This window comes from Pteropus medius, unplaced genomic scaffold, assembly GCF_902729225.1.
Source record: "Pteropus medius unplaced genomic scaffold, Ma_sr-lr_union100, whole genome shotgun sequence".
Classification (NCBI taxonomy): domain Eukaryota; kingdom Metazoa; phylum Chordata; class Mammalia; order Chiroptera; family Pteropodidae; genus Pteropus; species Pteropus medius.
Window position 1 is genome coordinate 9,791,729 of NW_024340699.1, and position 12,998 is coordinate 9,804,726.

A 12,998-nucleotide genomic window follows, 5' to 3' on the forward strand; every position below is an offset into this window, starting at 1 on the left:
TTTAAGACTACATTATTTTAAAATATTACACACACACACACACACACACACACACACACACACACACACACACACTGCCTTATTCCAAAGAAGAGTTGCAGCAATAGAGCCTGTCTGGTCAAGTACACCTTTTTTAATTGGCCTTTCTCACACACATACACACCTCCCTTCAGCACGTTTTTAATAAGTTCTTTTTGAATGAGTACTTTAATGAGCGTTAACGGTAATCGCTTAGGTCTGATGTTTTGTTACACCACAATTTTTTCTCTGATTATAAAAATGAGTAATGTACATTTTAGAAAATCTTGAAAATAGAAAAACATTCTGAAGAAGAAAATCACCTGTTAATCCCACCATTCATAAAATAGCACTGTTAACATTTTTTGTATTCTGTTCCATTCACTTTTTCTATGCCTTTTTTTCATTTGATTGTAATGATACATTGCTTCATTTTGCCTTTTACATAGCATAGAAATCTTATAACATAGCATTTTCCATGTTTTTACAAAACTCTCCATAATTCTTAATGACGATGTAGGATTCTGCCATATGCTGTACTGTAATTTACTTAATCTTTTCAGCTTTTCCCTATTATAAATCATGCTGTAATAAATATCTTCACATATAAAACATTTTTTTCCAATTTAGGTTATTTTCTTAGAACAACTTTCTAGAAGTTGGATGACGATGACAAACATTTTCAAGGTTCTTGATATATATTGAAAAATTGCTTTTCAGAAAGGTTATAGTACTTTATTTATCCAACAGTATTGCATGTCAGATGACATTTTATCATAATCTTGCAGTAACTTTAAGGATACATATTAACATAACATTATCATCTGGCTTATATAAACAATGTCTTAAACTTATGTGGAGGACCTAATCTGCAAATAATAGAAGGCTATGTACAGAATGAAAATTATTACTTAATTTTTATTTGCCAAAATAGTGGCATTATTAAAACATAGCAGTATATCTTTATTATTGCTGGTATGTTAAAAGCATAAAATCAATTAAAGGAAAATTATGTATATATAGTTTTTAGTATATATGTAATAACCAAGATTATGAAATTACTCATATCCATATCAGCAGTGAGGAGAAATTGTTCTTATTACTTCCGGTTTCATTTATTTAAATAAATGAAATTTAAGGCTAATGACTTGACAAAACAAAAATATAGTTGAAATCAACCAACAGTAAATATTTTATGCAACTGTTGTGTTTTGGAAGGGTTTTACAAAAATTTAAATTTGGGGGATGCATTCTTCTCATGTTTTTATTATCTGCCTGCCTTTTGCTGGATTCCCAAAACTTACTGGAGTATTAAGCAATCTTACTAAGCGTGGTTGATAAAATTACATTTGTAGAATAAGTTAAGAAAAATGTATACTAATGTTACCTGTATGTGCTTGATATGTGCTTGATCATAGGTTTACATTTTAAGTATTGGTAAAATAAAAATTTTAGTTGGGTAGTTTAAAATTTCAGTTCCACAATTTATGAAAATATGAAATAGAAATACCATTAATGTCACAGCCTTTCAGTATTCTCCAGAGAAGAATGGGTGGGGTAGAAGGGACAATGAGGAAATATCCATCCAGCTTGACTGTAAATTTACAAAATAAAAAGTCTAGAATAATTTACTGTTTGAATAAAATATTAATTCCATTCCATTAAAAATGTCATTTTCAATATGATAATGTGAATTTATTTGATAATAATAATTGGTATTTATGTAGCACTTATTATTTGATAGGCACTATGTACTTCATAAATATTAACTGATTTAATCATCACAGCAACCTATGAGATAGGTACCATTAGTATGCATTTTACAGATGAGGAAATGAAGGCATGGAGAGGTTAAGTAACTTCACCAAGCTTACCAGCTAGTAAGTGATGCAGCTGGTACCCAAATCCAACCCGTTTGGCTCCAGTGTCTTCCTAACCACTATTCTCTACTGTCTAATCTCATTGCTACTTATTATAAAAATTTTGAATTATTAACTTACCGTTATCCTGATCTTAGATATAACAAATCAAAACTCAAGAGATGTTAGGTGAATTTCCTAAGGTACCAGAATTACAAATGTTAATTGAATCCCCTGAAAAGATTCAAAGATCAAAGGTCCATCTACCTTTTTTAGAAGACTGGTTCACATAAAGGAAGGTAATTTTGTAATTCCTACAGGCTCTAAATGTCCCTCCTTTAATTAAGTTTTGTGATAGAAATTAATTATTTGACATCCTGGAGCATCTTCTGTGCTAATTTTAATAGCTATAGTGACATGATTCTATCTCAAATTGTATTAATTGACAAAAAAAAAGATAAGGAGTTGAATGCATATTTTGTTGATAGAAAATCATGGAAGGGAGAGTTCATTGAAAACAGAAATCTCAAGTGGTCTCTCAAATCTAAAGGGAAAAATAATTGGTCTCTCATTTCCAAAATTACCTGGTGAATCCACAGGTAATTCTGTTGTTGTTATCACAACTTTACATTTGTACCAGGGATATTCTGGAGTGGGAAAAAAAGTCAGCCAGGAAAAGAAATGAGAGTTTGGGAGCAAAAATAGCTGGGATTTGAGGGACAAAAGTCTAGAGAGGGGGAAGCTATACAGATGTGAGCCCAAAAATCTGTGTACAAATTCCCCTCAAATCATTAGTCAATTCTTAAGATGCACATGCACAGGGAAAGACTTTAAGAAACTCAGGAGCACCTAAAGAGTTGGACAGAGATTTTAGCAGCTGCAGAGTGTTGAGGAGATGCGGGCAGGTGGTTAGAGTTCAAGTCCCATAAAGTGAAAGGGTCTTGGTAAACACCCCCCAGGCTTTAGTTGTAAGATCTAGTAAGGACCATGAATAAGAGCAAAATCGAAATAAACCTAAATTTAAAGACTAAAACCAAGCCTCAATAGGATTAAGGTGATCCACTGGTATTTCATCTGCCTACTACAATTAGAAAATGTAACCCTCATTGGAGAAAGCTGGTATCACACAGAGCCTCAACAATTTTTTCTTCCACACTGTCTGACATAATAAGAAATTATGAGGCACACTATTTATGGGACCAAATACCACAAAACAGGATTCAAAGGTGATTCAGATATTGGAGATATCAAACAGAGGCTTTAAATAATATGATTAAAATGTTCAAAAAAATAGAGGAAAGATAAAAAAAATGTCACCACAGCCCGGGAATCTACTTAAAGAATGGAAGGAGAGGAATCAAATGAAAATTCTGGAACTAAAAATATTATTACTAAAATTAAGAATTCAATAGAGAAGTTGGATAGCAGCTTAGACACAGCAGAACAAATTCCACTGAATGGGCAACAGGTCAGTATAAAAAAAAATATGCATATTAAGGCACAATGAGATAAAAAGCCAAAAAATGCCAAACAAGAGTGTAAGAGACATGGGATACTCAAAAACATCTAACATACATGTAATTGGAATTCCAGGAGGAGGAGAGGGGACAGAAGCCATATTTAAAGAAATACTGGTTGAGAATTTTTTCAAACACTGATAAAAAAAATAAGATTTTATAATTAAGAAGCCTTAGGAATCCCAAGCAGGATCGATCTCTCTCTCTCTCTCTCTCTCACACACACACACACACACATACATACACACACACACACACAATTACAAGCAGGATCTCTCTCTTTCTCTCTCTCTCTCACACACACACACGCACACAATTACATCACGCTCAAACTTCTAAAGACCAAAAAGAAAGAAAAATTGTAAAGCATCAAGTGGGTGAGAAAAGAACACATAACACCTTCAAAGCAGCAACAATCAGACTCATGGCTAACTCCTCAATAGAAACAGTGGGAACTGGAAACCGAGGGGAACACATTTTTAAATGCTGGCAAAATAATTTTTTAAGCCAAAATGGAATTCTATACCCAGCAAAACTATCTTTTAAAAACTGTAGGTAAAATAGATGTTTGTATGTTAAGAAAAGCTGAGCGAATTTGCTTCTAGTAGACCTGAACTATAAGAAGTATTAAAGGAAATTTTCACACTAAAGTACAATGACCCCAACTGGAGGTGTCAAACTTAAAGAACAAATGAAGAGCATCAGAGAGGAGTGACTTTTGACCCACTTCTGCTCAAATACTCATTCCAATGAAATAATTTGGTTTGAAATATAAGTTCATATGAAATGAAATACAGACAAGAGGTGAGCTAGAATTTTGCAGCTTAACACCATGTAGACACTGTCAAGTTTAATTTTAATCAAAATAAATAGGAAAACAAAGGGTGACTTTGGGAGTCAGGGGTCGAGGACAGCCGTTGGCATGTGGGAGTCTAAGGTTACGGCTGGCTCATGGTGTTACGGCAAGTGGGTGTTAGGGGACATGAAAACTTGTGGAGATGTGGAAGTCAGAAGCCCTGGGCAATAGTTGGGTTGTAGGGGTCAGGGGTCAAGAGTCTTTGAGAGATGTAAGGGTGGGGGGTCACGGATGACAGTTGGGTTCCGGTGGTTGTGTGAAAGGACGGAGGCTTGAGGTCACGACTCACCTGAGATAACAGCGGTTGAAACGAGTGCAGGGGACAGTTGGGAGTCTTGGTTCCCAGGCCCCGCCCCTTTGGACCCGCCCCGCGCTCGCCACCTCCTTCGCCCCGCCCCTCACGTCAGGCCCCGCCCCGCCCCGCCCAGCGCTACGAACGCGGGGGCCGCGCCGCTCGGGCGGCGGGCGAGCGAGCGAGCGGCGCAGGGACCCCGCGGGCGGCTGGGGCTTCCTCGCCGCCCGCCTCCGCTCCCTCCCCTCGGGCTCTCGGGGCCGCGGGCCGGCGCCGCCTCCCGGGAAGATGGCGCTGCACTTCCAGGTCAGTGCGCTCTGCGCCGCGGGTCCCCGCTGCGCCGCCCCGGGAACCAGGCGACACGCTGGGGTCTGGGGACCGAGGGCCGAAGACGGCGGCGGAGGCCGCGGGATCGTGGACCCGCGCCCCGGGCACCCGGGCACTGGCCTGGGCTGCACACCGCGGGCCCGGGCCGGAGGGAGGGGCGGCCCGAGCCCGGGGGCGGCGGGTGGGGGCGCCGAGGCCGGGCTCGGAGGTCGCCCCTCGGCGGAGGTGTGGATGATGGGGGCTGGCACGAAGGGCGGCTTTGAGGGCGCCCAGGCGGGCGGGAGCACGGCCGGCGGGACCAGCCTGCCGGCCGCGGCTCCGTGGTCAGCCAACACACAGTTGGGACGGAGCTCGTGAGGGGCCCTGGGTCCGCCGAAGGAGCGGCGGGAGCGGTTGGACTTTAATTGGCCAGAGCGGGCCGGGGCCGGGGCCGTGTCTGTAGGGAGTTGCGAAGGCGGGCTCGGCGGCAGCCTCATTGGAGGAGGAAACCGGGGCAGGGCGCGCGCGAGGAGCGCGGAGATGCTGAGGATGCTCGGAGGAAGGCTCCTGTATCCTCCGGCTGCACAAGCATGTAAATCCAGTTGTTCATTCAACAAACATTTATAGAGCCCCCCACTGTGTCTCAAGCACTGTGCAAAGTTCCGGGATAAAGGATTACATCATTTAACCATCCCTGCCCTCACTGAATTCAAGATAATTACAGTACATGAGAAAAATGATATGATAGAACTAATCACAGGCTATCATGGGAACATTAAAAAGGGGCAGTCCACCAAGTGTGTGTGTGTGTGTGTGTGTTGGGGAGGAGTGAGGCAGAGCTGCTGTGCTGCTCAGACTGATGTTTTGAGCTGCTTTGAGCTTCCATTCGTCCACTTTTTTTTTTATTCCTACTTTCCTAGACACTGGAGATACAGCTCTAGCAAAACTTCATATCTACTGTCAGGGAACTTGCAATCTAGCGAGTCTTGAAAGAATTCTAGGAGTTGGCCAGGTGAAGAGAAAGGAAGGGTGTTGAGAGGCAAAAGGACAGTGAGCCAAGGCAAAGAATTATGGAAGAACATGGCACACTCCATCTGGCTGGAGCATAAGGTTCATATGAGAGAAGGAAGCAGAGGAGGCTGTGGATGGCAGGAGGTGACCTGGGAAGAGTAGGAAATTTCATGGTATGGTGACAATGTATCTAAGTGACACATTCTCTTTGTAGACTTCTTTGGACCCCCTGTGGTCACTCTCATTCTTCATTTATTGATTCTTCCAGAGAGTCTTGTCTTTCCAGCCAGCCACTCTCCTGGCTGCTTGGTAATTGAGGCTCCAGGATGTTATAGATTAGGAGGTGGTAAACCCCACACATTACTTTTTGACTCCTTGCCATTTTAAGGGCCTCCAGGTCAAAATGATGTTATTTATTATCACTTTCGTAAAAATGCCCTCTGGGAAATTTTCACTGGAAGAATCTCACAGGGAGGATTTAGGGATTGTAAATAGGTAATCAGATGTTCATAGATCCGATGTAAATCTTGAGGGTAAATTAAAAACTATGGTGGAAGTTTGGAACGTTTTCAGACTTGGAAAGATGATGCATAATAGTAAATCACAGTCTTAGAAGATTTCTTCATACTTAGGTAGAGTGTTGGAAAAATTAGCTGTTGATGCCCAGACTACCCATATCAGTTTCCTGGTAATGTATTTTCACAGTAGCTGTGGACCTCTTAAAAGTGGAGTTGTACAAATAGAAAATCATAGTTTGGAGGGGGCATAAAAAACTTCAAAACTTCAGTTTGAATTCTTTTCAGCCTATAGGTTCATATTGTAACCCAGTTAACTCAAGGAACATTTATTAATAATAATAATAATAACCGGTACCTAGAAGTTCAAATTTTTATATGCTCATTGTAGATTTTGGGCCCCACTAACTTGAGAAGTTCACATATATGTATACATTTTATGCCTGAAGACAGTGAGTGTTAGAACAATTGTGACTTGCCTGAGGCTACAGGGTTAGAATAGACCCAAAAACTCATAATTCTATATTCTTTCATACCCATATCTTACTGTCACCTACCCAACAGAGTAGGTAGTCAAAAATTATGCCATTACAGTGATGAGTAAAGAAGTGGATTTGTGTAAGGTGAGGATAGGGCATTGCTCACATCATGACATACATACATTAAAAGAAAAAAAAAAAGTAATTATGTTGCTCATTGACATTAACTGCCCACAGCCAAAAGACTGGCTGCCAGGAAGGCAGGGGGATTCATACCTCTAACCCATTTAAGGCACATGCATTCTGGTTAGGAAGCTGTGAGTTAGAGTACTCTGTCCCAAAGGAAGTAATAGATCTGGGTTATCTGAGAGAAGACAGTCCAGATTGGGGGTAAGGGGCAGAGTGAGGAAAGTTAGAGCTGGGAACAAGTAAGTTATAGGCACTAAGATATGACAGAAGAAGTACTTAGATCGGAATCAAAAGATAATGTTAGGAAAAACATAGAGAACCTAGTTGGTTGATCTTTTTTGCTCTCAGGATTTTCCAGAACCAGAGACTATAGATTTGATCTAGATGAGATTGTGAACTGTTATATTTGAACATAATAACATGATGAAAAAAGGGTTTAGCAGTGATCATCCTGGCAGTGTGGACTTGAATGGGAGAAACTATAGGCAGAAGACCAGTACGGTGTTTTGTAATTATCAGTAATGAAGAGATTTACAGTTTCTTGTGGATCTACTATGTACCAGGCACTAGATTAAACTTTCTCTCATTTTTTTTTTTTGTATCTTAATCTTAACAATTGTTTTGGAAGGTGGATATTATTTCAAAATAATGTTTTTCAATTTCAAAACTGAGGTCTAGAAAGGTTAAATGATTTGCTTGAGGTCACTTAATAAGTAAGTGGCAAATTCCAAAACTTCCACTCTTATTCCCAAAGAAGCCGATGAAGAATCCAGGGCACTGGAGGCCAGAGTTAGAAAATCCCCTACTGTCCGTGAATACCATGTAGAGGTGTTGAGTCTGAGTCGTTACTAAAAAAGAATTGGTAGGACTTTATGACAAATTAGGTTTACACCTGGAATCAGCCAGACTGCGGGGTTTGAGGACACACAGTTCACAAAACTGCCCTCATTTCTGATGCCGCTTGCATGTTTGGAGTTTCCCAGAACCGCCCTCAAGTCTGATAGTTTATCAGCAGGACTCACAGAATTCACTGAATGCTCTCATACTGTTGGTTGCAGTTTAGCACCAGGAAAGTACACAGATTAAATTTGATTAAAAGAAAAGATGCATAGGGCAGAGTGGAAGGGTTCCAAAACAAAGCTTTCATTGTCCTCAGGACCCGTTCCTCTCCCCGTGTATATGTGTGACAGAATGCACTGAGTATTGCAAACCAGGGATGCTCACACAAGCTTTGGGTTCTGGAGTTTTTATTGGGTTTCATTATGTAGTCATGATTGATTGCCCATGTGATTGATCTCAGTCTTTAGTCTGCTGATACCATATGATCTGAAGTCCCCACACTAAAATATATGGTTGGTCTTTTAGGTGTACCCTCCCCCACGGTCCACCCTGAACAAAAACAATCAAGTATGACACAGATTATCTCCCAGAATCTGAGGGCAAAGGCCAGACTTTTCTCCAGGAAGGGCCAAACTCTTAATTATGCAGGAGGGACTAGGGAGAAGGAAGAGCCAAAGATAACATCAAGATTATAAAATCTGCATTCTGGTCCAGACCTCTGAAACCACTGAAAGAAAACAAAGGGACACTTGAGGTGGAAGTCTGTGGGAAATATATTTGATTCAGTTTCTGACATTTTTGGGTTGTCTTCAGCATCTTTCTGGATTTCCAAGAGGGAGAAATTTGTAGGTAAATTCAAAGATGGTGAGCAGACGGGGCTGAAAGGATGCCCTAGGATGTCTGTCATCTGCAGATAGAGATCTGAAGTAAAGGGTGGCAGGTTACAGAGCAGTGACAAGACTGCATGTACTTGGGGCCTAAGACTTGTATTTGGTTCGGAATTGACCGTGTATTCTGTGATTGATCTTGAGCACCTTATATATATGTTGAGCTCTCAGCCTCTGTTTGTCTGTAAAATGGGTGTGCGAAAAATACATACTTTGAGGGAGTCTACTTTCCAGGATTGGTTTAAAAAGTAAAAGGTGGAAATACTTTTGTAAACCATAAAGCACTAAAACAAATTCTATTCAATTCATTGTAGAAGGAAGAGTTCCAAAAGGCCCAGTAAGCCTTCAGGTATGCTCAGGAAAAGGTAGTAAAGGGAGGAAGAAACACAGAATTTGTGGGAAATGAGTAAACTTCAAGATAAAGGCATTTTTTTTTAGTATTGGTAATCAAGAAGCTTAATTCCAGGAGGCAGGAAAGATATAGGGAAGTAATTGAAAAGAGTTTTGAATTGAATCGAGGTGGGCTTTTTGTGGTTCATTGATTTATTATTAGGGGACATTTTTCCTCTAAAACAAAAGCCTTTATTTATTTTTTTCTAGCTTTAGTGAAGTATAATTGACAAATAATAAGCTGCATATATTTAAACTATGCCGTTAGATGAGTTTTGACATGTATATACCTGTGAAACCATCCCTGAAATCAAGATAATGCACATAGCCATCAACCCCAGAAGTTTCCTTGTGCCCCTTTGTAATCCCTCCTTGCTGCTCCCCCATCCTATTCTCCCCCTCTCCTCTCTCTCCAGCCAGAAACCTGATCTGTCACCGGAGAACCAGTATTCGCTCTTTTTGTCTGGTTTCTTTACTGCATTTCCCTGTTGATAGATACATGTGTGGGAATTACTGTATAGAAAGAAGTCACATCATTTATGGATTAATTAATTGTATGTCAAGTGCAAAGGCCAGAAATAAGTCCAGAATAATCTGGAAGGTCTTTATTTAGACTACGCTGTGGAAGTTGGGTGCTATCTGTTTATATTAGATGGTTGCTCCATGAGAGTTTGATGATGTCCAGCTTTACTCATTCTATCTATTAGTTATTGATATGGGCTCCTAATGTTGATATTAAGCCTCGCAGCAGCTTTCATAACTCAAAGGTGATTTGTCAGCAAATTGAGAAGGGAGCCACCTCTCTGGGCATTCCGACATTAATGGTGTTCTCTGCCATCAGTGTATAAAACTAAGATGCAGATTTATCAGTTCACTGAAAAATAAAGTCTCTCTTTACGGAGAGATTCTTTGGAGAGTCAGATGGTAATCAGAAGATTGCTCGGTCAGACAGCAGTCACCACACAGTGAGTTTAACTGTTTTAAATGTCTAGTTAATGCTTTGCCACCAAGGTAAGGGTCTTTGTGTCCGTGTCTTTTCCTCTAAAAAGATTTCGTATGCCAGCCATGTGTTGAATTGTAATAAATATGGTGAAAGAATAACTTGATTTTTTTTCCCTCCTTCCTTGCAATCTTTCTGAAGAGCAAGTTCACACGTTTCCCATTTTATCCTGTACTGCTTTTCAGGTGTTAATAATTTGAAATAACTTTGAGGACAAAAAAGGAGTAATTGGAAATATTTTAGACTTAAACAAATGCTATGTAAGTATACTCTAGACTTGTTCTGTGTCGAGGATCTCTAAATCAGTCTAGCAAAACAGACAATAATTTCCAGAACTTTTCCAGAATCTTTGTAAATAGATTTACTTAGGTGCCGTTCATTGATTCATGTTGTTTTTCGTATTTATTTCCTAGGCCTTTTGTAACAAATTACCACAAATTGGGTGGGTTAAAACAACAGAAATGTGTTCTCTCATAGTGATGGAGGCCAGGAGTCTGAAACTAATGTGCCAGCAGGGTTGGTTCCTCCTGGAGGCCTTGGGGGAGAAACCGTTTCATGCCTTTCTCCTAGTTTCTGAACTAGGAAAAGATACAGAAATTCATATATATTCATGAACCATAAATTATCTATGCATTTTAATATTATGATATGCAGTAATAGTCCGAGGACTTGTCGGGCCAATTGGGGCAGAGGGGGAATGTTCAAAACTGGATCGGGAAGCGGAAAAGGCCATAAAGGAGCTAAGAAGGAGAGAAAAGCGAAAAGAATGAATAGAGCGAGAGGAGGTCTCGTTTCAGTCTTTCTTGTATATTCCTATTAGGCATTTGAGAGAATGTTTGGACTAGTGTAGCTGTAAGGCTGCCACATAAAAACTCATGCCAGAAAGGAAAGAAAATAGCATCTCTTTAGGAGTATTACCTTCATATGCCCACCAGCCATTGAAATCTGTGCCTTTTTTTAATTTTTGGTACTCCAAAGACTAATTCTCTAATTCAAGTTCAAAGCGAAGTAGTTTGTTTTGGTAAGGTGCTTTTAAAAAATTCTTTTAAGCTGAGAGTAATGTTGCACTCATTTTAAACTTTTTTCTTCAGATTGTATCCATATGTCCTATATCGTCAGTTAAGATTATATTTATAAACAGAATTAATTCTTCGTGCCTGTAAAATAGCAGTCTGCAACATGATCACTCGTTTTATTATAAATTATCTAGGCCTAATTGATGCCTTTTTAAAAGGCTAGCAATAACATGGGTCAAGTCATAGTTCCTAAAAATCGTGACATAATTTGCCTACAGTACTATGAGTCATTAGCTCAGAAGTCTCAAGTCAGCATGTATTTATAATTATCTTTTTTTTTTTATGAATGGAACCATTGCAGTTCTTAGAGTTTGAAAAAGAATGTAAATTAGTGTAGTGTCTGCACCTTGTGCCTGATAACCTTCCCACATATCTTTTTAGCTTTGATGTCTCCTCCTTGCTGTCTGTTTATCAGTCACATTGACCTTTTAATGCCTCGAAATGATTAAGCTCAGTTCTGGGCCCTGGTAAATGCTGTTTCTTCGCCTGGATTGCTGTCTAGTCTTTCTTTGGCTGGCTTACCTTTCAGATCAGCATAAATGTTCTTCCTTCTGGCAGGCCTCTTCTAACTCCTTGGATTAGGCAAGTCCTCCTCTTTTTACACTCTTACTTTTCCATCAAAGAACTATCAGTTTGTAGTGAAGTAATTTGGAGGTAGGAGATATGCCTGTTTTGTTCACCATTATGACCCCTAGTAAGTAGTGGTAGCTCAATAAGCATTTATTGAATTGAGGAATACAGGCATGCTCTTTGCATCCCCTGTGTCCTGTGATTAATACACTTACCTTATTTTTTTTACCACTCAAGTAAAAATGTTAATTTTTTTTTTTCTTCTCAAGAGTTTGGCTGAATTGGAAGTATTATGTACTCATCTCTACATAGGGACTGATCTTACGCAAAGAATAGAGGCAGAGAAAGCACTCCTGGAACTTATTGACAGCCCAGAATGTCTCAGCAAGTGTCAACTTTTATTAGAACAAGGAACAGTAAGTATTTGATCACAGCGATCAACCATGAAAGATCAGTAGATATATGTCATTGTTGATGTACTCCTGTAGGTTAGCAATGATGACTGATAGGTATTACCACATGTCTTTTTACTGTAGTTTATTTCACTGTCAAAGAGATTAATCAGAGGAAGAATTGGAGAAGGCCTGGAAAGCAAACTTAGGGAAGAGCCTTGGAGGTAGAAATAGACATGAATCAAAATAGTTTCTTGATTCCTCTTGGCCCCTCTTTATGTATCGTACTGGTGAGCAAAATTTATATTTCTAGAAAGTTCACTGACAGCTTTAAAAAAAATTAAGGTGGGAGAAGCAGATTTATGGAATGATTGAGAGGAATGCTGACTGCCCAGTGCCTGCATCCCTTCTAGAGTTTCATAGCCAGTCATTCAGCAATTATTTAGCAAATACTTCTGTATAAAACAGGTTGCTGTACTACCTGCTCGCTTTACGCGGGTGCGTTAAAGTAACTCATACTTTAGTTGGGGAGGCGCAGGTGTGTAAATAAAGAGCTCCGTAATGATACAGTAAGCAATACAATGGGAGACTGTATGGTCTAGAGCAGAGGTCGGCAGACTTTCTGCCAGATTGTAAATATTTTAGACTTTGAGGGCCCAGAGGCAAAATCAAGGATAGTTTAGTTTGTAAGTACATCTAAAAGAAAACAAATTTCCCCTAAGTTTTGTTGGTGAAATTTAAAATATAAAAATTGAGTACAGCTTTTTTTTTTTTTTTTTAAACACAGGTCTGCTAATGAAA

At 39.7% G+C, this 12,998-nt stretch overlaps 1 protein-coding gene across 8 annotated transcripts in view; it reads left to right on the forward strand.

Moving 5' to 3' along the window:
* The first annotated feature begins 4,692 nt into the window (after positions 1-4,692).
* RANBP17 (RAN binding protein 17) overlaps positions 4,693-12,998 on the forward strand; it is a 249,100-nt gene continuing 240,794 nt past the window's right edge. For 2 of the 8 annotated variants that reach the window (XM_039877717.1, XM_039877727.1), the window contains exons 1-2: positions 4,697-4,848; positions 12,075-12,221. In XM_039877717.1, the coding sequence (XP_039733651.1) occupies positions 4,831-4,848; positions 12,075-12,221 (165 nt within the window). In that variant the 5' untranslated portion in view covers positions 4,697-4,830. Of the gene's footprint in view, positions 4,849-12,047; positions 12,222-12,998 lie in introns of those variants that run through there. The other 6 variants (XM_039877758.1, XM_039877735.1, XM_039877743.1 and 3 more) reach the window with 5 other exon arrangements.